Raw genomic sequence first — 23,054 nt, 5'->3', positions numbered from 1 at the left:
ATGGCCACCAACGCCAGTACGCCCACGACGAATGACATCCCAATCCAACTCCCATCACTCAGCGACTCGTTCGGCGCACTCTTCATTGGCATGTGTATCTGCATATTGTACGTCATCTCTCACTGTCCCAGACATTCGTAACTAACAGTCTTGTTTTGCGAAATGATAGCCTGTCCGGTTTGACTCTGCACCAAGCCTATCGCTACTTTCGACTCTATCCGCAAGACCAAAAGTGGCTGAAGGTCATGGTATGTCTGGCCAAATATTTTTCTGGCCTGAAAGCCATTCTGGAAATTCTGAATGAATACCTTTGTACAGGTCTTGTTTATCTGGTGAGGCTCAAGGAAGAGCAGACGGCAATAAGATCTGACCCTCGGCACGGGCAAGGGTTTCGGAGACATTGCACACGATCATGATCATCCATGTGTGGTACGAGACTTCGTCCTATTGCATCGTGTTAATGGTATTAAAAGACTCACTTATCGACAGTTACTATCATCTGGTTACCAACTACTTCAATCCGGTCTCCCTCGGGGATGTCACCTGGTAGGATTACCCTTATTGCGACCGTCGGCCACGTAGTACGAACGCTGACTGGGACATGCAGGTCACTGAGAGTGAGTGTTTTTCTTTAGCGAAGCTGGCTACATATACCACATGTTACATATTGATTATCCTGTACGTCGGCAGCTCTTAGCCCCCATTTCTGTGAGTATACATAGACTCTTTGGCTTCAGAGTGTACATACTCATTATACATCCTCGCCAACTCCAGGTGGTTGCGATGGTCCTCTGTCAAGGGTGAGCCCCCCAATACATATGCCACTGGCAATGTCTTATCAACCCCTCTTTCGCCCCACGCGCACCAAGCTTCTACGTTCGCCGTGTGTACATGAGTACGGCAGGTTTTTTCAGTGCGAAGGGACATTACTGATTGGGAAGAATATCAGTCAGTCCTCGTTACAGGTTGCTGGTCGCCATCGCGGTGAGTAGACGGGTCGGCGTTACACTACACGTTGCTTACAGATAGCTTCTCAGGTCGTATTACTCACAACCGAGTTTGGTGAGCAACTGTCAAAATTCGACCACTGTAAAGAATGACGGCTCACAGTCTCTGAAAACCGGCAACTAGCTTTCATGATCTGTGAGTGACAACCGCCATGTTAATCGATGACTCTAACTGGTACTGGTACCCCATTACATCGTCGCAGACTTGACGGTGTTGGCCTTCATCGATCACGATGTAAGTGGGCGGGTTATGTTGTGGTACGTGCCACCGAGACGCTATACTCACCTTTATCAATACCAGCTGCAAGAATTCAACCAACTCACGGAAAGTTGGGTTTGCCGACGAATATATGATAGCTCATATATTGAGAATGTACAGTGGCTTGTGTCCGCCATATACGGGCTCGCATTTTCCGTAGACTCACTAGTCACGGGCGTCCTCATCATGGTGCTGCTGAAGAGTAGGACGGGCTTCAAGAGGTACGTGCGGATACATACCGGAAATACAGTGACGATTGGTGCTGACGGCCAGCAGCACGGACTCTCTGATACAGACCCTCATCGTGTATTCGATCAACTCCGGTGAGCGTCCTTGCTCCGCCTGCGTCATCGCGATGCAGGGAAACAGTGACTGAACCATGCTGTTTTAGGCCTCGTCACAAGGTAGCCTCCAGCCCTGGCGCACATCCGCCCTGCACAGCAAGACTGATTCTTCGTCCCCACTGCAGCATCAGCGGCATTCTGAGCTTCATCTTCGTGAGTTTCATGGATCCGCCCGTACTCCCGCTGTCACTTAGCAAACACTGCAGGCTCTCGTCATTTCCGGAAATATGATCTACATCGCTATGGGCGTTGTGGCCACGAAATGTGCGTGCCCACTCTACTCGAAATGCGCACGCCCCGACCGACGCATTTCTTCCCCATAGTCTACGCCACTTCGGTCCTCGCAGTGTGAGTGAACGCCTGTCTCTTGACACCGGCCGCGCGCCGCTTCGGCTTACCACATCCGGTGATTAGATTGAACGCCCGACGTTCCCTGTCCGAGAGCACGATGGACGGCTTTACGACGAACACCGCCCACTTCGGCGGTAATCTGCAGCCTGCTATGAGTAGTGCGGCGTTCGCGTCCACCCACAGCACGCACCCGGTGAGCGTTCTCCGACAGAGTTCAGCATTGCGCCATCCCTGAGGAGAGTTCACTGATGCCCTTTCTTAGGTCACCTTCTCCCTCTCTCCGATCTCGGAGGGCATGGACACTGCGCAGTTGGACACTGGGTCTAACTCAACCATGGCAGAACTGACGGGAGCAGAAAAGGTCTAGTAGGAAGTGGGCCCTGGATGTGCATAGCTTCAACAACTTCTTGGACGCTCAATCTTGACTGCCCCAATAGATGGTCCTCATCCTTCTCCCGTCCACAAGTGTCGATGTATATAAGTGTATATATTCTTGTATATTTTATTCTCGGCGTACGGTTCGGCTATCGTGTACCCATCATGCACAGAACAGCCATAACGAGACAAAAAAAATCCATCGGAGAACAATTGCATGACGCAGCTCTTCAGCCTCTCTGCGTGTAGAGCTTTCGCCAAAATGGTAAATAGCCTGCCACAGATAGAACGATACTAATAGCCGATATGATGTTGATGTCTCTTAAACACCCAAACGGAGGAATAGTGCGTCAACTACCGCGCTTTCATTCATGCTTCTACCGCCCATGAACCATATTGTAAGTGAATCAGCCGCGCGAATGTGCCCTTTCGGGTTACATCTATTTCTGCGGGGAACCCGCCATCCGTCTGTTCATCTAAATACATTCACCGCCTGCTCTGCGTTCCAACGTTCCTTCGCAGGCGTCTCAAGAAGTGCTCTACGCGCGCTACTACTAGCGGAAGCCGAAAAGTGTCATACACGGTTTCCCGAGCCATCTCTCGAAGTCCCTTACACAAGATCCGTCCTACCGCCACCAACCCACAAGATGCGCTGGATGCTACAGGCCGGTTGCGCCCCGACTGTCCGATAAGCAGCGTCAGCGCGAAACACAAACGAGTACCGCTGAACCACTCACAGGAAGGGCAGCACCACCTCCCGCGTCGGCGAATACGGAAGCGTCGGCACATGCCCCATCCCAGCCATGAACAATGGCTCCTGGTAGAAGCGCACCGCCCACGTGAACCACACGGCTGTCCACACATAGCCCAGCATGTATGCGATGCGCGTCGGCCCGCGCACGCCTAACCGCTGCGCTAGCATAATGACCGCGCCCTCGAACGTGACGGCAGCTCCGTTCAGGAGAAAGAACTTGAACGAGTTCCCTAGATAGCGCGTGCCGTGGCCGATCGCGAGGTCGGCGATGGTGTGCAGGACCGCGGAGGACAGGAAGGCCCCATGTATTTGTGCTTGGGAGGATAGGAAGGAGCCCCGCGGCGCACCGATCACGTGCGCCGCGAGCTTGCCCCAGTGCGCGAAGTGCTGTAAAAGAGCGGATGAGAAGGATGAGCATAGGATGAGGCGCGCGACGGGCTTACGCGGCGTAGCAGTTGGTGCCAGACCCTCCTGCATAGACCGGTGAGATACAGCGGCGCGACCCTGAGACATGAAGGACGACGTACCCCCATACCCGGCGCACGGTATACGCATCATACAGGGACCCGAACAGGTCCGGCCAGTCCGCGGGCTCCGAGAGACACGTCGCGACGACAGCGGAGGAGAGCACGCAATACGACATATTCAGGACTGTGTAGGTTATGACGAGCCAAACCGCCATGCAGCCTGCGCGTGCCAGGAACCCCATGAGACCGGGAGGAAAGTAGGCTTCCTTTACGCCGGGTGTGAAGAGGTGGAGATGGGTATGCATGTAGGCTTCGGATATGTCGAGCATGACTAGGCCCAAGCATATCTGGCGGAGTCGTCGCACGAGGTACTGCGCCCTCGTTCCCTTAAACGGTGGGGGTACGTTTGCCACCTATGGTATATTGTCAGCACCTTACATACTCCGCAAAAATCGCAAAGCCGTAGAAGCGAACCTGAACGTTCGTGCCAACAAGACGCCAATTGTGGTGTATGCAGCCTGCATACCACATCCGCACCAGGAACCCTTTTTTGTTGAGAGGCACCGGGTCTTTGAGGTAGCGAACCTCGTGCAGGGGGTCCGGCATCAGCCAAGTGAAGAGTATGGCGCTGAGCGTCGTAGGGCCCCAGACGCTGCTACCCAGTCCGTAGTCGTCCTCCGGCTTGCCCGCTGTGCATGCGACGGCCCCATAGATATTGAGGCAAATGAGAAGAACGGCTGCGCCTATCCGATGCGCGGGCGGTAGCTGGATGGCTATGATAAATGCCATCATGACCTCTGAGAGGAGGATCACTGCTGGCAGCGCCGGCGAAGGCGTGGACGTCGCTTCCGCATCTACCATGGCTGTTTCTACGTCGCTATTGCAGACCAGTCAGCAACTTCCTTGAAAATGGGCGTGGTGGGGGTGAACGGATAGGAGGCCCACCCAGACGCACCTCGGAAACGGGGGGGCTGTATGCCAGACGTCGGCGTCGCCACGAGTGCAGTCCCGCAACCCTGAGCCACCGAAGTCCTAGGGACGCGATAGGGTTCAGTGATGGCGGTATGAATCACAGTGTGCGCTCCGTTTGCCATGCGCTTATAGAACGTGCCAGGACGCTCGTGGTGGTATGGAAGCTGCGACGCCAAGTTCGACAGAACCGAATTTGAAGGCAGTATTCATCTGTCATCGCAACGTCTTAGCGCAGTAGATATCAAGAAGGCTAAAAGTCAGTAATACACATACCAGAAGAAGGCGCGACGTACACGCATCTTACGCCGCAGTTTGGCCGCAAGAATTTTCTCATCGGTGATGAATGGGTGCATAGCCAAGCTGCTACTGCCACCGTAGCTGCATTAAGCAGGTAGTAGACTGGTCAAAGACGCTGGGGGAGTGTTATAGAGTAGAGACAACATCGACAGCGGTGGACTGAGAGAAATTCCCCAGCTCGGAATCTTCGCCCCATCTCCGACGGTATACACAGTCGGCGCTTGTCTTACATTCTCGAATACAGCCTGAGCCCACAACTTTCTAAGACGCGTATGCCTCCTCACTCTAAGCAGTCGTCCTGCTCTGCACCCACTCTTCAATGGCCGTGTTCGCATTGGTCGTGATGACCTCCCACGCAGCATCGATATGCTCCCTCCTCGTGCGCTGCGCCCCGACCGCGAACCGAATGCAGAACGTGCCGTTCAACACCGTCTGCGTCAGGAATATCTTGTCCGACGCGCCCTCGATGCGCCGGTGGAACGCGCGGTTCAGCTCGTTGTGGGCCACCAGACTGTCTTCATTTGCGGCGAGAGAAACGGACTGCGGGATGACGAGGCGGAAGACGGAGAGCGCGAGGCTGGGCGTGGTGACGAGCTCGAACCGGAAGGGAGAGGCGCGGATGAAGGAGGCGAGGTACTCATTCAGCGCGATGCCCTATGAGACGTGATAAATGAATGGAGTCAGGGCCTGAGTGAGGGAGTGACACACCTCGCGAATGTGATTCCTGAAGCCCTCCACGCCGTAGCGCCGCAGGACGAACCAAACTTTGAGGGAGCGGAAACGCCTGCCGAGCCCGAGGTGCCAGTTGCGGTAGTCGATGACAAGTCCTGTCTCGAAGTCAGCTTTGCATGCTTACTTCGACGTAGAATTTCAGGCTTACCAGCATCATGCTGTTTGGTCCGCAGGAACTCCGGAGTCACGTCTAGCGCGTCCGTTAGATCCAGCCTGTTCCTTACCCATAGCATCGACGCGTCGAAGTTGACTAGGCCCCACTGCGGTAGCCCCATTATGAGACAAACACGGGTGTATATCAGGTTGCAGCTTACTTTATGGAAGTTCGTGCAATAGGAGGTGGCGTATTGGTTGATGGGGTCGAGCTTTCCGAAAGTGCGATATTCGGGACAAGCCATCGCCACACCTGCCCATGCAGCATCCACATGGAGCCATATGGAGGGATGCTCCTTCACTGTAAAGTCGAGTGGGTATATGCGGTGTATAACTTACTTGTCCGCAAGGCGACTTACGAACTTCGCCAATCTCCTCTAGGTTATCTACGGCGCCGGAAGAAGTCGTCCCGACGGTGGCAACTGCGCAGCAACACTGTCAGCTATCTTTTCAGCCCCATCATAGCAGTCGCAGACGTACTCGTGATAAATGGCCGTTTGCCCTGCGCCAGGTCCTCGGCGAGCGCCTGGCGCAGAGTCTCGCCGCGCAAACTGTATTCGTCTTCGGGTGTGACTTCGAGGGCATGGACCTGCAGACCGAGAACAAGGCCGGCCTTGACGCCGAGAGAATGCGTCTGTGTCGTGGTGTATATGACGAGGTCCTCTAGCTTCGCGTCCGGATGCTCGCGGACATACCGGGCGCGAGCGGCGGCACAGACTACGATGGCTGCCTCAGATGCAGTCGTCTATGCGCATATATACACTTCAGCTATCCATATCGCGGCTGCAGCTCATGACATACCTGGATAACACCGCCACCTACACCGTTCTTGTTCAAGAAGTGGTCGCCGAGGCCAAGGAGCTTCGCGCACCAGTCCATGACGACCTGCTCGAGCTCCGTGCATGCGGGGCTACTGAGCCACTGTCGTAGGTTCAGCGTGAAAACAGAGCATATTCGAAGTGTAGACGCACATTGAAGCCAGGATTGGACACGCTCGACGCATAGAGATCTCCAAGAATGCCCTCAAAGCTGCCGGCGGTCGGGAAGTACGCGAAGAAGTTCGGGTGCTGCCAGTTCGTAATGCCGGGCAGGATCAGCTTCTGAAAGTCGTTTGCGATCTCGTCGAAGTCCTCCGCTTCGTCTGGCGGATGTGCTATAGGATAGCAATGATCCCGTTAGTATTTTCTGGAAGAGTCCTTCGACAAGTTCTAGCTCTTACATGGGAGTGCGTCTACTAGATATCCGGGCTGAACCTGGGACACAACTGGGCGATCCTGGAACGATGCATAGTAGTCGCAAATCCGGTCGATGGCCTGATATCCGGCCTTGCGAAATCTGTATAGCGAATTCGATGGGGAATGCGATCGACGTGAAGCACGTCCGATTAAGCTACGAGAAAGACGCACTCTTCAATATCCATGGCGTGGGCTAGCGTCGTCAATTGAGCCTGATCACAACCTGAACCAGTTCTAATGAGCTGGCTGCTCAATCGGTAGGGGTATGTTTGAAACGACCTGTGAATCGTGATGAGTTAAGTCAAAGATTACACGGTTGCTTATCAACATCTCTCTCTCTCTTTGCTCCGAAATGTCTAGATCACTTTTCGATCACTCACCCAATGCAAGTAAGATCTTCCGGACTCCGCGAGAACGCTCGTCGACGTTGGTCCTTCGTCGACCTCACTCAGAGTTACCGATGTTTCGTAAAGAACATCGCACGGCGTAGACTGGCAGACATGGTCCTGTCAGTGCCGTGAGAGGTTCGGGGACGCTCGTGGGCATCGATGTTGGTGGGGGAAGGTGAATGAAATATTAATGTAAGCGCTGAAAGACACCGCCGGCCACCGGCCGCGCGACTCCGAGTCCGACGGTGCTCTCAGCACTGTTGCAACTGAAATTCCCTACTGAGAGTCAGTGAGATGAAATCAATCCGCATGCGTAAAAAGTAAGATGTTGCATGAGATAGGAAGACAAGCGTAACTAGTTTACAGAACATTCAACAACAGCGAATACAGAACGCTCGTTACTCATTTGGCGCGTACCTCAGCGCGCCCAAATCGTGTCGGCTGCAAAGCCAGCCGCCAAGAATCGTCGTGGAAGTCGTAATCTCCCTGCACCTCAGGTCATGAAGACGTAGCGCGGGTCGTCGTCCCAGACCTCTCCTTCCGCGGCCGGGGCATCCTCGCCCTTGCTCTTCTCCGGCTCCTCCGCAGCCATCGCGCGCACCTTCTCAGCGTTCGCCCTGTTAAGGCGTGCCAGGCGCGTGCGGAGCAGGAACGCAAATATGAACGACGCGAACAAGCACCTGAAGAGCGCACGGTCAGCCATGAGGGGTTGCGCGCACGGTGATAGACGGAAGACTCACGCTGCGGCGATCGCGTGGCCGACCCGGAAGTCGTGCTCTGAGTCGAAGTAGATCTGGGGTGATGCGCTTATGTCGATAGTTAGAAACGCTTGAACAGAGCGAAATGCGGGCGAAGGCGAGACGTACATGGAGACACAGTTCGAGATCGACACGATGAAGGCGGTGCCGACACCGCGCTTCGACGTCGGCGAGAACACGTTCGCCGCCCAGCTCCTGCGATGACTTCGTTAGCACGAGATTTCCACACCTTGTGAAGAGACACGCACATGACGAGCGGGAAGAGACTGTAGTTCCCGCCAACAACCAAGAACAACGCAAAATACCGGCCGCCGATCATGCGCGAGCTAGTGCCCTTGCCCGCGAGCGCCGCAAGCACGATGTACCCCACGCACGAGATCGCGGTGGAGAGCATGATGTGGTACCCGCGGTCGCGCGTGCGGTCGCTGTGCCAAGCCTGGAAGAACACCAAGAACCAGCCGACCGCGTATGGCGCGACGGTCAGCCCCTGGGACGAGAGCGGGCTAAACCCGAGCTCGTTGATCAGCTGTTGTATAGGCATGTGAATGGATGTGAGTGTATGCGCGCGCAGGGGCACGTACGGTGGGCAGGAAGTACGAGATCGTCGCGACGCCGACGTTAACTGACGAGTGCCGAGTTAGTCTAAGCTCCATATGCAAGGAAAATATACTTACAGCTCGCGTAGATGACCATGAGCGCCCATGCGTTGAAGTCGTTTACGACCGCCTTGAAGCCCTCCCAGCCGGACATGCCACCGTGGGACTGCGGGCGGTGGTCGCGGTTGACGCGCGCCTGGGCGATCGCCTTCTCACGCGGGGTGAGGAAGGACGCGGTGAACGGGAAGGAGGGGAGGAGGAATAGGATGGTGGAGGCCATGATCAGCGTAGGTATTGCTTCGATCTGAGCTTGAAGTTAGCAACGTTGAAGCTGGAGGAGACTGCTGATGAGGGATGCATACGAGGAAGAGGAACTGCCATCTGGTATGCGATAATCAGTGTCGTGCAATGAAAGGGAATGTGAAAAAAGTACCCTGTGAGCAGAGAAGTATGTGCGCGGACGAGGCCAAACGCGAGCAGGCCCTGTTGGTAGTATGCGTGAGGACGATATTTTATTTGAAGCGAGAAAGAAGCCTACCCCAATCGCTCCGGGGAGCGTCCCAGTCATACACAAGCTGCATTGATGTCAGGAATTAAGTGCAATTTTAAATGCGTCGCCAGGACACACCTGATACGCATCGCAAGCTCGGATCTAAAGGGACTGTAAGTGACTAGATCTAATTAAAACCTTTGTGAACTCACCGCTTATACCTAGGGACATCTGGTGTCAGCGGGTATCGCGTCCGAAAGGCTCGAAACATACCAGAATGACAAGTAGTAAATCATCCCTGCATAGTAACCCGCTTCCCCAATCCCGAGCATAACTCTGCGCCGGAATGGCATGAGCAAGGCTTTTTTGACAGAGAATGAACGCCGTACCGTAGCGCGAGCAGACCGCCATAGCCCTTGGCATATACGAACGACAATGATGCAATGCCCCACCAGGTAAGGGAGAGGAAGAAGCTATTGCAGACGCGGATCCCCAGTCAGCAGCTTGTCGTACGGACTGTGTTTTGAAGGCAAACGTACAATCGGTTAGCGCCAATATGCCGTTGCAGCACTATCGTTCATGGATGTAATCAGGAAACACGTTCTACGAACGAATGTAGTAACAAAGGAGGCATACCGTTCGCGGGCATCTCCAAAATGCCTGTTCTGATGCATTAGCGAGGCTATTCGGTGGACGTGCAATTCAGGAGCAGGACGTACAGTATCCCACATAGAAAATGCTCAGTGCAAGCGTCCATTTGTTGTTGTCCGTGATCCCCTGCATCCGGTACAGATTGAGCATGTGACATCGAGGTCGCGGGGCTCTTTACTTACGAAGTTCTGGTTGAAGGCCTTGAGGACATGAGCATTTCCGCTGTAGTGTGTGTTGTCAGCACTACGGTTTGCAGAGCCTCAACTCAGAGATGGAGCGCACATGTTTGTACGATCTGCGGAGAAAAAGAACCCGAGCGTTAGTCAAGCGGAACTGTCAGGATACCTGAACCGAAGTAGGCTACTGACCGAACTGGTTGACTGTGTGAGAGGAGGACGATCCATGAGAGACACCCGGGGTTGGAGTGATAACAAGTACGTACAGATATAGCTAAGCGAAACGGAAAGAACGGAAGGTTGTTATAAATACGAGCACCCCAGAAATGTTTTCATGGACGCTCACCTGCAGACCACGAGGGATAGCACTCTCACGTCTATCTTCCGCCGCACAGCCCTCTACGAGCCGGCTCAGCCCGTGGGTTCGCGACAAACACATGGTCACTTACCTCTTCCTCCTCCGTGAATTCGACATTGTCGGCGTCCCGGTTGACGGCTTCCGCGAGGGAGGCATCGGGAGGAGAGAAGAAGTGTTTCCGCTCCGCTATCCCAGCGACCTGTGCTTGGTGGAAAGTGCCCTCTGAAAGCGTCGAGTCCTGCACCATGACCGGCCCTTCTTCAACCTTGTCAGCAGGCCTCGGCTCGGAGCGGACAGAAGGGGAATGCGTGTCGGGCATGGCTGGTGAGATGCGGAGACCGTGGACGGTGGGCGGTCAACGTCCTCCATGCAGGCGCATTCGGGCGATTTATATGCGCGTCCGATAGCGAGACCTGTTCCTTGCTAATCGTCCGCTGTCTCGGTCTGCATGATGGGAGAGGTCAAGTGCAATGCCTCTCGTCAATCCCGCGGTCAGTTGGCCCTGTCATGGGGCCGGCGGGCGAGCGCTCCAGCCGTTTTGAGCAGCGATATTCCAAATTTGGCAGGCGTAGTGGTTGCGGAGTCGCAGGCCCAGGATGCCGAACGGTTATTCCAATATTCCCTTGATATCTGGAAGGAAAGACCGAAACACAACTGCGAGTCTCGCTCACGAGTGGATGCGCGCAGGAACATGGTGGTCCGCTGCAGAAAATCAGCGGTTCGTGATTGGTCCATGCAGCACCAGATGCGGCCCGTAGCGTTCCGAGGATACAGTCGTTTGCATAAAGATGTGCAGGTCGGGCTTTTCGCGCCGATTTGTTTGGCCCGGCCAAATAAAGCCTGATATAGTAGGTATCCGGCGCCTGATAGCGCGCCGTGACAGGTCGCGCCAGACGAGACGCGTCGCGACGCGCGCGCGGGTTGCAACGCGCGCGGTGAAGTACTTCACATATTGCATATCGCGTCTAATGGAGGACTCTATTATGTATGCTGTACAAGATAGGATGGTCTATGAATATCCGCAGTTCAGAATGAACCCGCGCGCGCTCTCTGCCGAAACTGAGGCCGCCGCTTGGTGGATTAGCCACGGTCGCACCTCGGGCATGACAGCACGGTCCTCGTGGCGACGCAGCCACGACTTGACACAATGAAAGGCTTGCTCGATGGGGTTCATGTCGGGCGAGTAGGGTGGTAGATAGATTAGTTTTGCGCCTGCAAACATGAATCTGGGACAGCAATTTTGCAAGGGGTGAGAAATGACTTACCACAGTCATCGACTACAATGCTCCTGACCTCTTCGTCGTGGTGTATCGCACAGTTGTCCATGACGACTACACTCCTCGGGCCCGGATATGGGTTAAGAAGAGGAGCCTAAACATGATCAGACATCAAAAAGAAACAACACACAATGTAGAGCATACTTACCAGTTCGCTCTCGACAAAGCTGATGAATCTCTCCTTGTTTACGGACCCCTCGAATATGTCCAGGGCAATGAGACCGTCCACAGTAAGCGCAGGAAGTACGGAATAGCGTTGCCCACGTATAAACGTCGCGCGACGCACGCAGGCTTGTCCAATGGGACTCCACCCCTTCCTGCGCTGATTCGTAATGTCATCGACACTTGATTCGTCGAGCCAAACGAAATACTCCATGGGGATGTCCCCGTGCGCTGCGATCCAAGCAGCACGAAGCAGCTCGTCGCGCTCTGCGGCTTCTTTCGCGACGCTCTTGTGGCTGAGCGCGAGGCGACGCAGGGTCCGCGAGATTGATGCAAGCGAGACGTCCACGTCGCGATCGGCCGCGAGTTTTGCTTGAATTTCGTCAAGGTAGATTGTCGGGTTATCAGCCAGGAGGGAGTATATGTAGTCGATGTCCGTCCTGCTCAGGACACGAGGACGTCCTCTGGGAATGAGGGACTCGGGAGTAGCGATGCTGCCAGTAGTTCGATGAAGGGCTAGCACTTTGTAGATCGCACGCTCTTTGCATCCAGCGAGACGAGCGATGTCCTGGATGGACGTCCCCTCTTCGCGCCAGGCTACAATCCGCTCCCGGAGTTGGTCTGAGATACGAGGGCCTCGGGCCATGGCGCGAAGAGCAGTGGGAGGCGCGTCGACGGTAGCAACGCGCGCGCGACGCGTCTGGCGCGACCTGTCACGGCGCGCTATCAGGCGCCGGATACCTACTATATCAGGCTTTATTTGGCCGGGCCAAACAAATCGGCGCGAAAAGCCCGACCTGCACATCTTTATGCAAACGACTGTAAACGTTAGCTTAGATTCGCCCATTCCTTGGTCTGGTCCGACGCCAGCTTCGATCGCAAACTCTCACTCCTGTGATTCCGCGCAAAAAAGAGAAGAGCTATCAGCGAGGCAGCTGGACGCGCTGGTGTACACGCACTGGATAAAGCCAAAATTCGACTCGCAGAAGCGTAAGCGCTTTTTAGCGCCCACGAATTCCCCATCATCCTCCGCATCTTCTCGCAGTATGGTACCATTTACATCCTCTGTCGCTGTGCAGCATGCGAGACGCTCTGCATGTCGTGCACTGCGGCCACCAATCATGGCTGAGCGCTGAGCGAAGGCGCGGGGCGGTGGGGAGTCAGCGAAGAGATGAGCTTCGTATGACGCGAACGTCCTATCCTCTCCGTGTCCGAGCTCCGAGTCGTCCCGGCCGTTCCTCCTTATAACCTGAATTCCTGAGGTACGTCGGGCTCATCCTGCCTAGTCTCCACCAATCTCGTGCTCCTCATTACGGCTCATTGGTCCCAACATGCTCTCTATCCAGCAGCGTGCCTCTGCGACAGTAGTCTCGAGGGCGGCCGCTGTGCCAAAGCGAACCTTCTTCGCCTCACCGGCACGAGGTAAGCAGAGGCTCGTCATCCTAGGCTCTGGATGGGGCGGATATGAGATCCTGAGAGCAATCGACAAGAAACGATGGAGTAAGCAGGCGTTTCATGCACCTCATAATTGCGTATAGTAGTAACTGACCTCGTGCATTAACATTTAGATGTCGTTATGGTTTCTCCCAGTAATTACTTCAACTTTACGCCGCTACTTGCTAGCTGTGCTGTTGGCACGCTCGAGTTCCGGGCAGCCGTCGAGCCAGTGAGTACCCAAAATTTGTCGTATCATCTCCAGAGAATGCAGTACCTGGTTGCGCGATTCCGTTCTTATTGAGATAGACGCCCATCTTACTCGAACATTGGGGGTGGTCAGAGTGAGAGAAGATACTAGTGCGATCTCGAGTTCATAGTGTTCGCAAAATTCCCTTCCGACTTGCCGTAAATGGTATAAACTCGTGCACTCTGACTACATGCCCCTGTTGATGAGCGCATACTTCGTGTGGACACGAGCTTATTCACTTCTCCTGAAAAGGCTTGAGGCTGCTGGCCAGGCATGGATTCGAGCTGTACTTGCGCTATGCATAATTGTAGACACATTTCGCTGACACGGTTTCCTTTAGGTGCGAAAATACACGCCAGAAGTGGTAAGATGAATGTCGTTTCCAAGAAAAGACATCAAAGCTAAGTGGTCCGGATAGATTGCGTATACGGCGTGGTGTGACTCCATAGGTGAAACTTCGTGCCGCTCTCATCGCCGCATGCAACCAGCTCACAGCGACATCTAGATTTCAAGCACAAGAAACTCGTATGCGTGAGTACTCGCCAATCGTCTAAACCTCAGTGATGATCGAAACCGTTCAACTTAGATGCCCGCCACATCTCCCGTCAACTTTTCGGAACCTGGCGGGTCCGCAAGTAATACCGACCCAAACGAAAGCGCGAGCGCGGTCGCAGGTAGTTCTCAGAAATTCCAGCTGACATACGACAAACTGGTGATCGCCGTCGGCGCATATAGTCAGAGTATGACAACCCCTTGGTTTTACTCGTCAACGAACAAACCTTGATGCGTCGCACAGCGTTCAATGTTCCAGGCGTGAAGGAGCACGCGTACTTCCTGAAGGACATCAGCGACGCCCGACGCATTCGCACGAGGGTGCTAGATTGTTGGTAAATTTCGCGCGAACCGAAAGTCTAAAAGCTGACGAAGGATATGCAGGCTTCGAGCAGGCAAACCAACCAACGATCACAGACGCAGATCGCCGGAAGCTTCTCAACTTCTGCATCGTCGGCGGCGGACCCACCGGTGTCGAGTTCGCCGCTGAACTACACGACTTCCTGCACACCGATATCGCGCGGCACTACCCCGCGCTCGCGCGCATGGCCAAGATCAACCTGTACGACGTCGCGCCGAGTATCCTCGGCGGATTCGACACCGGACTGCAGGAGTACGTGCTGATCAGACGTATGCGACTCTCAGCGTTGGAGGCTAATGTGTTATGTCGCAGATATGCAACCAGCAAGTTCAAGCGTGAGGGAATCAGGCTTCTTACGCAGCACCACGTCCAGCGCGTGGAGCAGGTAAGCTGCTCCTACACATTAGCTTTAGGCCCCCCTCGGGTCCGAATGGCTGCGTTTCGACAATCTGCCCGTGCATCTTAGATCTGTCAGACCCTTCAATGGAGCCGCAGATTGAGCAAGCTCATACCGATCATTTTACTGATTACGGGTTGAATATAGGGTCGCATGCTCGTGACGGAGGAGGGTGAAGGTCAGTATGAATTCATTTGGGACATCGCGGTTCCCAATCCACTGGGCGCCACTGACTCCCGCGACGCCTGTACAGTGAACTTCGGCCTACTCGTCTGGAGTACGGGCCTCGCACCGAACCCCCTCATCGACTCCATCACAGAAGCGAAGAAGGACGAGCGCACGAAGCGGTGAGTCCCCCACACGTCGCTTAAGTTCTCGGAGCGGGCAAGCTCCAGCTGCGCCCCCGCACCCCATGACCCCACATCTAAGCACCCACGTCTCAGGACCCTCATCACGGACGGACACCTGAACGTGGTGCTGAAAGACACGGACGCGGTGGACCCCGACGTGTTCGCGATCGGAGACGCCGCGACTGTGGTGGACGAGCCGCTGCCCGCGACCGCACAAGTGGCGAATCAGCAGGCGAAGTATCTCACGCGGCGCTTGAACGCTCTCGTGCGCGACCGCACGCCCAGCAAGGCCCCGTTCAAGTTCCAGAACGCGGGCAGCCTCGCGTACGTCGGCGACTGGGAGGCCGTGTTCGACCGCACGAAGGCGGCGCGCGGGCCCAAGAATAAGGAGACGGGCCGCCTGGCGTGGCTGCTGTGGCGCTCGGCGTACTTCACGAAGACGCTGAGCTGGCGGAACAAGATCCTGGTGCCGATGTACTGGTGCGTGTCCGTTCCGCTCGGAGGTAGTGCGGTGCGGGAACTCACTGGTTCCGTTGCCGTAGGTTCCTGAACTGGATCTTTGGTCGCGACTTGAGTCGCTTCTGAGCACATCTCAGGGGAGCGGTTGCGCTCTTGTTAGGATATCTAGGGCTTCGTGGCGCTGCCGCCAAACCACCTTCTCAGAGCATAGCATCAACTACATAGATTACAATACGATCATTCTATTCCACCCTGCAGGCTAATGCAGTGCGGAGAGAGTGGTTGCGGCACGTCACAACCCCGACGATCAACTGTTTCAGGACCGCACAAAACAAGAACGGAAGCTTATACCCTGCGATAGATGACTGACTGAGTCGCGGCGCCGCAGCAGGAAGCCGGTCCTTTGTCCGGCCCCAGCCTTTCCCCGCTCGCCTCACCGACCACACGAAGTCCGCTAATACGAGTGTCTTCCTTGAGGGTCCCGATCGAAATTGAAACGCGCCATGCCGCGCAGACGATGCATGGGGACCCCCAATCGCTAGGGGTCCTGACGTCAAAGAGACTGTGAGAGTGCGTTGTACCAAGATAGCATTGCTGTTACGACGGCCTGTGCCTAGATTCTGTACTATACATGGGAGAAGAACGCCTAAAACCCGTGTCCGACAAAGAACAGTGAGAATATGCTAGAGAGCGTGTGAGTCCGAGCGCATACAAGCCATTCGGCAGACCGATACAGAGTAGGTATGATACAGAGCGGTGTGAGATGGAGGTCGAGACATAGATAAAGAAATAGCGACGTAGAGCTGAGGAGCGGCGATAGGAGAATAGCACGGCGGACACGGAACACCGAGGAAACATAAGATTACACGAACCAAGAAAAAAGGAAGCGGATGGGTGCGAGGTGACTGCGCGACCCAACAATCACACTCGGGGGACCGGCACCCTCTTCCGCTGGATGAAGCGCCCCTTCCGCGCGCCCGCTGCAGAAGGCGCATCCGTAAAGGCATGAGCGCCCGCCGCACGACCGTTGCAGAGCAGCGCGGACATACCAGTGGGCGTACGTGAGAGCGTTGCGGCTGCGGCGACGGTGGTAGCCTCCAGCTCGTGCACGAGGTTCGCCTTCGCGCCTGCGAGGAAGCCCTCGACGAAGTCAAGGTCCTGGGCGGCCATCTTCTCGCTCACGCCGTACCCCTGCAACTCCTCAAGGATCATCGTCCAGCCTGGCTCGACGTTCGGGGTGGCCTCGATCCGCCCGTCATCGTCCACGCCGACATGCGCGACATGGACGAAGGTGCCTGGGGCGGGCGCAGAGATCATCGAGGGGGAGACACGGCGGGTCGCGGACACGGGTGTGGTTGGCACAGGGGATGGGGCCCGGGAGACAGACTTGTTGGGCCTGGACCTAGGCGGGCGCGGGGCTGGGGGTGAACGGAAATGCAGTTAGATTATCTGCTTCGTTCGCGCGGATGCCCGAACACACCTGTGATCTGGACGCGGGCTGTGATACGCCTGAGGAACTTCTCCGCGTCCGAGTCTTCGTCGAAGCGGAATCCGAACATTCTGGACTGAGCCGGACGTCAGCGCAGGACAATGAAACGAAATTGGGTATGACGCACGCAGCCCGAGAAGATGTGGAAGAACGGCTTGTCTGCTTGGTAGTCGAGGTTCAGGGGAATCTGGTGGAACCAGACGATGCCTTTCCCCGAGTCCGCGTCGATGAGGCGGAACCAGTAATTCTGCTCAGCATCGGCCCCTTGCATGGGGTAGGCGCTAGCACGATTCCGGCCAAACACCAACGTGCCGCGTAGGCCCGTGAACGTCCATGAGTCCGGGCGTGCGCCAAACGCGGAGTGATAGATCCGTGCGGGCGCTGCGGCGAGCACCTTAGAATTGGGCGGGAGGTAAGACAGGATATGGTGTTTGACGTCTTCGGACTGCGAGGAAAGCGAAGAGACGGTGGCGGCGGGAGAGCGAGAGGTCGATGAGTGCGCCATGGTTTGAGGTGCGGGAAGGAGTGGTTTACAACGGCTGTACGATACGAATAGGTGAGAGGGAGCTGCTACGATGGACAGAATGGCGGATGCACTGTGGTATTTGTACGGAGAGATGGAGGAGCCACCGGAGCGCCTGAAACAGAAAGGAAGAGATGCATCGTGTAATCCTCGTGTCCGTCGTCCTAGGATTCGACCGCCACGCACCCTCGTGCGCACACAATGGAGGCGCTGCGGCGGTATGGCTGGGTGCCGCTGCCCAAACGGTCCGCACAATGTGAATGGGTGATTCCCGACCAGTTGCTACAAAGGAAGCGGTGTGATCATAGACAGAGGTGTAACCTGCAATATCACACCCCCGCCTATGTGCGCGGCTTCAGAATGATATGGCAGGGCGATAAAAATAAGTGGGTGGAGTTGAAGTGGTTCACCTATCGACCAGATGACCAACGGGGTTGTGCCAGAGGGCGCCACAACATCAAACCACACCAACGAAAGCGGTGAATGGCCACCTCGAGGCTTGGTTTTACATGCCGTAGTAACCCACGATTATCAAGAGCTTCGCTGAGACGCCTGTCGAAGATCGCACGTATGGAGGCAGCTTCAGATAACAGTGGTCTAGGTCCTGTCGCAGTCGAAGGGTTGCCGCAGCTGGTAACTTCCGGCGCAGAGCTGTCGTCTCTGGAGGGGCCGCACCGGCTCCCGGATCGGGGTGCAGTCAAGGGCGATGAGCTTCAGCATGCCCTCTATTCTGTTACAGCAATTGCCGTGCGTAGGGAGCGTGGCTGGCGCAGCACGGGCCGATAGACCTAGGCTCTGCCCGCATGTATCTGCCCTGAGTTCTGTTAAACGGCGCTGTAGGATCGTGTCAGCAGTAAACACGGATATCTGGATAGAATCGAGCACCGCACCACAATTCATGATGTATACCAGTGTGTCTTCGCCACTGCCAGGATCAGTTCCGTGTCCGCCACTCGAAGCGCCAGCGGTCTCGGCCCGACACATATGTATCACACAGTCCATGTTTTGTGCCCCAGATTAATGATGCGTTTGAACATTATATGGTGGAAGTCTTGAGGGGGAGATGATGGCGGTGGAGGTCAAAAGGACTGGCAGCAACTTTGATGTCAGAACGAGTTATCAAGATTGCTAGTATGCTAGTATTACGTAATTGACTAAATGTAAGCTGTAAGATCAACGAGACTAAGATACCTTTTTACACTTGTCGTAAACGGTCGCCCTCTCCTTCTCCTAGTACTTACGGTCTCGTAGTAGACGAAGGTAAATCGAGGGCGAGGGGACAAATGCATCTCACTCACCTGATGATAACAGTAAATCCCACAAACGATCCTCCTGGCGGCCTGCCAGCGGCAATTGCAAACGATCAAGCGCTCTTTTTTTCGCTGCGCTCCTACCTTGAAAACGATGGGCAAGAAGGTCTGTGAGGAGTTGGATACAGTTCTTCATGCAACGCTGACAAAAAAAAGAAAGGAAAGGGCTCCAAGGGCCAAAAACGCGGCGGTCGAGACGATCCTGCGTGGAATCGCACGGATGTGATCGAACGCGAGCACATGAAAAATGAACGCCTCGAGAAATATTACCGGGCACAGAACATCCTACCTGAAAGCGAATGGGAGCCATTCCTCGAAACTCTGAAAAATCCGCTGCCTACGACGTTCAGGGTAGCCGGGAGTCGTCAGTGGGTACTGCGTGCTGCGATTGATTCCTCACACTGACGCTCCTCTTCCCAGGGCGGCGCGCCTGCTCAACGAGACAATAAGGGACGTTCACGTCCCACACCTCGGCGGCGTGGTGTTCGAAGGGGAGGCGGTGTCCCCGCCACAGCAGATACCTTGGTTCGTACAGCAAAATTTGATCTTCGCCTCGTCCTCATGATAGTTCACAGGTATCCGGAGGGTCTCGCCTGGCAACTCAATGTCGCAAAAAGAGTAGTCCGGAAGTCGCCAGAGTTCAAGAAATTCCACTCTTTCCTCGTGTTTGAGACCGAAGTGGTAGGTTTTCCGGGTTTGTTGAGCTTCTTAGACTTACGTTTTGTACAGGGAAACGTCTCAAGACAGGAAGCAGTTAGCATGCTTCCGCCTCTCTTCCTTGAGGTGGAACCACATCACAGAGTGAGTATGCGAGCCTGTATATCATGAGAGTATTTCCTCATTGCATGCATCCAGGTAATCGATATGTGTGCCGCGCCGGGCTCGAAGGTAGGTTCCATCAAGTTCATTTGTCCGTGCTAGGTACTCATTCCGGCAGACCGCGCAACTGCTGGAGGCCCTGCATGCCCAAGACACGATCACCTCCTCTTCCATCCCGTCCGGCCTCCTCATTGCGAACGATAGCGAGTACAAGCGCACGCATCTCCTCATCCACCAATCCGCCCGACTACCTTCTCCCGCGCTCATGGTCACGAACCTTGACGCGTCGATCTTCCCTGCCATCAAGATTCCCTCGGAGCAGACGACCTTCCCGGAGCACACCAAGGCGCGCGTCGCGGCGAAGACACAGTATCAGCTCATGTTCGACCGCATTCTCTGCGACGTGCCGTGCAGCGGTGACGGCACGATGCGCAAGAACCCGGGCATCTGGAAGCACTGGTCCCCGATGGACGGCAATGGCCTGCACAGGTGCGCTTGCTTCTTTGCTTCTTGCCGGTGCCGCGGGAGATGAACTGATGGACGGCCCGGTCCTGCTTAGCCTACAGCTTCGTATCCTGCAGCGAGCGATGCGCATGCTGAAGAAGGGCGGCCGCATCGTCTACTCGACGTGCTCGCTGAACCCAGTCGAGAACGAGGCAGTGGTCGCGGCTGCGTTGAAATCGATCCCTGGTGCGATCATTACCTCACAGAAGAAGCAGCGCATTGTCGCTCATTGTTCTGCGTAGGGTTCGAGCTCATCGATATGTCGAATCACCTCCCCGGGCTCGTCTACCGTCCCGGGATGACCTCATGGCGGCCGAGCGTGAGCAGGGAGGTCAACACCGACTTTGCGACGTACGCGGATTACATACAATCGCTCGACGAGGAGCAGCGCAGCAGCACGAAGATGGTCGAGACGCAGTGGCCGCCCTCGGCGGAGGAGGCGGAGGGCCTGCGTCTTACACGCTGGTATGTACGTCTCCGGTGCGAGATGCCATAATGCTGATTCTTCCGCATAGCTTCCGGATCTATCCCCACCTGCAGGATACTGGCGGTTTCTTCATCGCGATCTTGCAGAGGAAACCGCCGGCAAAGGCTCCCGCGACAGCTAGTGCATCCAGGTATGTCAACTTGCCCCTGACGCTTCACCCAACTCATCCCGATCGTCAGCGAAAGCAAGCGGAGTGCAGACGCTGTGGAAGGCCTGGACAAGTCTGATGTCAAGAAGCCGAAGCTCGACAGCGACACGCAGGATGGGCAGGTAGACGAAGCCGAAGACGTGGAAGAGGTAGCAGTCCCTGAGGAGACCACGGACGAACCCACGGCAGCCATGGATGTGGACAAGCCGTCTGGCTCTAACTCAGAGCCTAAGATACGCTTCAAAAAGGGCAAAACGGCCGAGGGCGCCAGTGCGCACTTCAAGGAGAACCCGTATACGTTCATTGACCCGACCGACCCCATCATCACGGCATGCTCGTAAGCCTGCCCGCGCCCCTCCCTATCCTTTTCCTGACACTCACTGCCATGCGCCTCCAGCGAGACCTTCGACCTGAGCCCGGACTTCCCCGCATCGAACACGCTCGTGCGGAACCCGATCGGCGACACCGTGCGCTCGCTGTACATGGTGAACGACATCGTGAAGAGCATCATCAAGCACAACGACTACGCGCGCATCCGGCTCATGACCGCCGGCACGAAGGTGTTCGGCAAGCAGGAGGGGACCGAGGCGAAACGCGAGGGCACGGAGACGCACTTCCGTGTGCTCGCCGAGGGCCTGCCCGTCGTGCTGCCCTACATCGGGCCCAAGGCCGTCGTGCAAGCGGACTTCGCGGCGCTCAAGACACTGATGGAGGCGTACTACCCACTCACGTCGGGCTTCGCGGATCCGTTCCGGTCAATGATCGAAGCACGAAGTGCGTATTTCACGAGCCCAGTGTATGTTGGGCGTTGCTGACCGGCGCGCATCAGCAAACGGCAGCTATGTTGTCCGCTTCCAGCCTGGCCAGCTCGGAGATGCGACGTAAGTTGTTCTCTAAGCGCTCGCCCACATTTACTAAATTTTTGCATGACCCTGACCTTGTCCATGTATCGCTATAGGCTCACACATGAGCTGGTCCTGCCAATCTGGAAGTCGAACGTTTCGCTCACCCTCATGCTCGATAAGCGCGCGAAGAGGTACGCTCCGTAGTGTCTGCTCATAGTCAAAGCTGGGAGCTGACTACGTTTTCAGCGCCTTGAGCTTGCGGATCTTTGGAGACGACATTACTACTGTCGCTCGTGACGCGTCTGCAGCGAAGAAGCAGAGAGACCAGGCCGCCATTGCAGCCTCAGAGGAGACGCCCATCATCGAGGATGAGAAGGCTAAGAACGTTGACCAAGTCGACGTCGACGCAGAAGATATTGATGAAGTGTGAGCATATGTATGTGTATGTACGTAGAAGTAGATGTATGCAGCACTATTGCTTTATGAATCGGGCACGTAGCGAACCGACCCAATGTTCGCTTGTTTGGGAGATAGTATGATTTCGCGCTCACTCTGCCGTAGTTCTCAGACACGCCCTCAGGCGAGTCCGGCGTGGCGGCGTCCAAGCATCTCTCCGCGCTCGGTGTTAGCACTCTTTCCCCAATTGAAGAAGCGGGCGCAGCCCAACCATATGCACAAGAATCCTGACATGTGAGAAAAAGAGTTGATTGCACATCTACACTACAGATAGCGCCGGGTACGCGCATGACGGGTACCCTTCCAGGGATCATGACTTCATTCCTGCCGCTGAGGTCGGGAAGAGTACTCCGGTACTCATGACTTGCCGTCTTAGCATAAGCACACTCAGCATATTTGCAGCATAAAACGCATGAGAGAGCAACTGTATACTTCCCACGAAAGAGCCACTAGCGCGATGAGTGCTTGGGACTTTCCGGATCTATGTATGTGCGCATGAGGCAGACGAATCCTGACGATGGCTCCGTTCGTTACGTCCACACATATTGTTAGGATCAAGTGTTTATTGTGAAAGTGCATACACTCACTTTTTGTCTATCGTATGTTGGCGTGTGCTGAGCGCGCGGTGAAGTGCCAATAGAGCGCCTATGAATATACCCAGCCGACGGGCGACGCGTCCACGGTTGCACTAACGATGGCGTTAGAGATCGTCACGCGAGTACACCGGCGGTTATGTATAGCAAAGGTGCCGAGAGTGGGTGGATGGCCTGGGTCGTCGGCACTACGTAATGGGCGACGGCGGGAGGACAGGGACGACGGAGCCCGGAGGAGACGGAAGGTCGCGATATTGCAATGCGCTGCGCGGGT

The 23,054-nt window shown here is 55.6% G+C and overlaps 8 protein-coding genes across 8 annotated transcripts; 3 read left to right on the top strand and 5 right to left on the bottom strand.

Moving 5' to 3' along the window:
- TRAVEDRAFT_52638 (uncharacterized protein) lies at positions 1–2,328 on the top strand (the record flags this gene model as incomplete). The annotated part of the gene is made up of 22 exons (XM_008045310.1): positions 1–107; positions 170–248; positions 319–332; positions 388–429; positions 490–546; positions 608–617; positions 691–708; positions 775–800; positions 870–895; positions 950–984; positions 1,038–1,062; positions 1,111–1,143; positions 1,211–1,242; positions 1,309–1,341; positions 1,387–1,487; positions 1,543–1,589; positions 1,658–1,670; positions 1,736–1,763; positions 1,817–1,874; positions 1,934–1,958; positions 2,025–2,154; positions 2,224–2,328. 22 exons carry the CDS (start codon positions 1–3, stop codon positions 2,326–2,328), a joined length of 1,044 nt encoding a protein of 347 aa, XP_008043501.1.
- A 741-nt stretch (positions 2,329–3,069) lies between these two features.
- On the bottom strand, positions 3,070–4,163 carry TRAVEDRAFT_134083 (uncharacterized protein; the record flags this gene model as incomplete). Its single annotated transcript, XM_008045629.1, has 4 exons — positions 3,070–3,477; positions 3,534–3,561; positions 3,618–3,970; positions 4,032–4,163. The coding sequence occupies 4 exons, from the start codon at positions 4,161–4,163 to the stop codon at positions 3,070–3,072; spliced, it is 921 nt and encodes a 306-aa protein (XP_008043820.1).
- Positions 4,164–4,939: 776 nt separating this feature from the next.
- TRAVEDRAFT_60917 (aromatic-L-amino-acid decarboxylase) lies at positions 4,940–7,355 on the bottom strand. Its single transcript, XM_008045628.1, has 11 exons — positions 7,327–7,355; positions 7,118–7,225; positions 6,931–7,046; positions 6,683–6,864; positions 6,513–6,632; positions 6,192–6,456; positions 6,071–6,133; positions 5,873–6,012; positions 5,707–5,818; positions 5,535–5,653; positions 4,940–5,480 (listed from the first exon to the last, which is right to left on the bottom strand). The coding sequence occupies exons 2-11, from the start codon at positions 7,129–7,131 to the stop codon at positions 5,112–5,114; spliced, it is 1,500 nt and encodes a 499-aa protein (XP_008043819.1). The 5' UTR covers positions 7,132–7,225; positions 7,327–7,355; the 3' UTR covers positions 4,940–5,111.
- Positions 7,356–7,639: 284 nt separating this feature from the next.
- Positions 7,640–10,782, bottom strand: TRAVEDRAFT_60916 (MFS general substrate transporter). Its single transcript, XM_008045627.1, has 22 exons — positions 10,456–10,782; positions 10,353–10,405; positions 10,273–10,280; positions 10,199–10,210; positions 10,115–10,125; positions 10,013–10,054; positions 9,899–9,956; positions 9,816–9,839; positions 9,719–9,749; positions 9,569–9,652; positions 9,453–9,515; positions 9,392–9,400; positions 9,318–9,341; positions 9,228–9,264; positions 9,123–9,172; positions 9,052–9,070; positions 8,768–8,993; positions 8,675–8,715; positions 8,342–8,619; positions 8,202–8,288; positions 8,076–8,141; positions 7,640–8,015 (listed from the first exon to the last, which is right to left on the bottom strand). The coding sequence occupies exons 1-22, from the start codon at positions 10,681–10,683 to the stop codon at positions 7,829–7,831; spliced, it is 1,638 nt and encodes a 545-aa protein (XP_008043818.1). The 5' UTR covers positions 10,684–10,782; the 3' UTR covers positions 7,640–7,828.
- Positions 10,783–12,146: 1,364 nt separating this feature from the next.
- Positions 12,147–12,452, bottom strand: TRAVEDRAFT_75962 (Homeodomain-like protein; the record flags this gene model as incomplete). The annotated part of the gene is made up of 1 exon (XM_008045626.1): positions 12,147–12,452. A coding segment is annotated over one exon (306 nt), but the record flags the coding sequence as incomplete, so codon positions are not given.
- Positions 12,453–13,096: 644 nt separating this feature from the next.
- On the top strand, positions 13,097–15,855 carry TRAVEDRAFT_155021 (FAD/NAD-P-binding domain-containing protein). Its single transcript, XM_008045625.1, has 13 exons — positions 13,097–13,303; positions 13,372–13,469; positions 13,828–13,851; positions 13,906–13,936; positions 13,993–14,018; positions 14,074–14,227; positions 14,284–14,370; positions 14,424–14,652; positions 14,713–14,785; positions 14,945–14,975; positions 15,051–15,144; positions 15,241–15,627; positions 15,690–15,855. Exons 1-13 carry the CDS (start codon positions 13,135–13,137, stop codon positions 15,730–15,732), a joined length of 1,446 nt encoding a protein of 481 aa, XP_008043816.1. The 5' UTR covers positions 13,097–13,134; the 3' UTR covers positions 15,733–15,855.
- Positions 15,856–16,527: 672 nt separating this feature from the next.
- On the bottom strand, positions 16,528–17,600 carry TRAVEDRAFT_134119 (uncharacterized protein; the record flags this gene model as incomplete). Its single annotated transcript, XM_008045624.1, has 3 exons — positions 16,528–17,024; positions 17,087–17,171; positions 17,223–17,600. The coding sequence occupies 3 exons, from the start codon at positions 17,598–17,600 to the stop codon at positions 16,528–16,530; spliced, it is 960 nt and encodes a 319-aa protein (XP_008043815.1).
- Positions 17,601–18,927: 1,327 nt separating this feature from the next.
- On the top strand, positions 18,928–22,222 carry TRAVEDRAFT_74804 (cytosine-5--methyltransferase). Its single transcript, XM_008045623.1, has 15 exons — positions 18,928–19,034; positions 19,085–19,296; positions 19,349–19,453; positions 19,504–19,609; positions 19,658–19,729; positions 19,784–19,816; positions 19,866–20,236; positions 20,307–20,437; positions 20,494–20,716; positions 20,767–20,868; positions 20,918–21,223; positions 21,284–21,660; positions 21,716–21,767; positions 21,845–21,922; positions 21,978–22,222. The coding sequence occupies exons 1-15, from the start codon at positions 19,023–19,025 to the stop codon at positions 22,159–22,161; spliced, it is 2,364 nt and encodes a 787-aa protein (XP_008043814.1). The 5' UTR covers positions 18,928–19,022; the 3' UTR covers positions 22,162–22,222.
- The last annotated feature ends 832 nt before the right edge of the window (positions 22,223–23,054 follow it).

Source organism: Trametes versicolor (assembly GCF_000271585.1).
Source record: "Trametes versicolor FP-101664 SS1 unplaced genomic scaffold TRAVEscaffold_12, whole genome shotgun sequence".
Classification (NCBI taxonomy): Eukaryota; Fungi; Basidiomycota; class Agaricomycetes; order Polyporales; family Polyporaceae; genus Trametes; species Trametes versicolor.
Note: the sequence above shows the minus strand (reverse complement) of the source record. Positions and strands in the feature narration are given on the sequence as shown.

Excerpts from the sequence above, each read along its gene's own strand:
- TRAVEDRAFT_60917 (XM_008045628.1), bottom strand. Across the intron at positions 5,654-5,706 it reads GACCAAACAGCATGATGCTG|GACTTGTCATCGACTACCGC; the intron begins GTAAGCCTGAAA and ends ACTTCGAGACAG. Across the intron at positions 5,481-5,534 it reads TCAGGAATCACATTCGCGAG|GGCATCGCGCTGAATGAGTA; the intron begins GTGTGTCACTCC and ends CACGTCTCATAG.
- TRAVEDRAFT_60916 (XM_008045627.1), bottom strand. The coding sequence starts at position 10,683 with ATGCCCGACACGCATTCCCCTTCTGTCCGCTCCGAGCCGAGGCCTGCT. Across the intron at positions 8,289-8,341 it reads AGTCTCTTCCCGCTCGTCAT|GAGCTGGGCGGCGAACGTGT; the intron begins GTGCGTGTCTCT and ends AAGTCATCGCAG. Across the intron at positions 8,142-8,201 it reads ATCTCGAACTGTGTCTCCAT|CGCATCACCCCAGATCTACT; the intron begins GTACGTCTCGCC and ends TATCGACATAAG.
- TRAVEDRAFT_155021 (XM_008045625.1), top strand. The coding sequence starts at position 13,135 with ATGCTCTCTATCCAGCAGCGTGCCTCTGCGACAGTAGTCTCGAGGGCG. Across the intron at positions 13,852-13,905 it reads GAAAATACACGCCAGAAGTG|ATTGCGTATACGGCGTGGTG; the intron begins GTAAGATGAATG and ends TGGTCCGGATAG. Across the intron at positions 15,628-15,689 it reads ATCCTGGTGCCGATGTACTG|GTTCCTGAACTGGATCTTTG; the intron begins GTGCGTGTCCGT and ends CCGTTGCCGTAG.
- TRAVEDRAFT_74804 (XM_008045623.1), top strand. Across the intron at positions 19,610-19,657 it reads TCGTGTTTGAGACCGAAGTG|GGAAACGTCTCAAGACAGGA; the intron begins GTAGGTTTTCCG and ends CGTTTTGTACAG. Across the intron at positions 20,237-20,306 it reads GACGGCAATGGCCTGCACAG|CCTACAGCTTCGTATCCTGC; the intron begins GTGCGCTTGCTT and ends GGTCCTGCTTAG.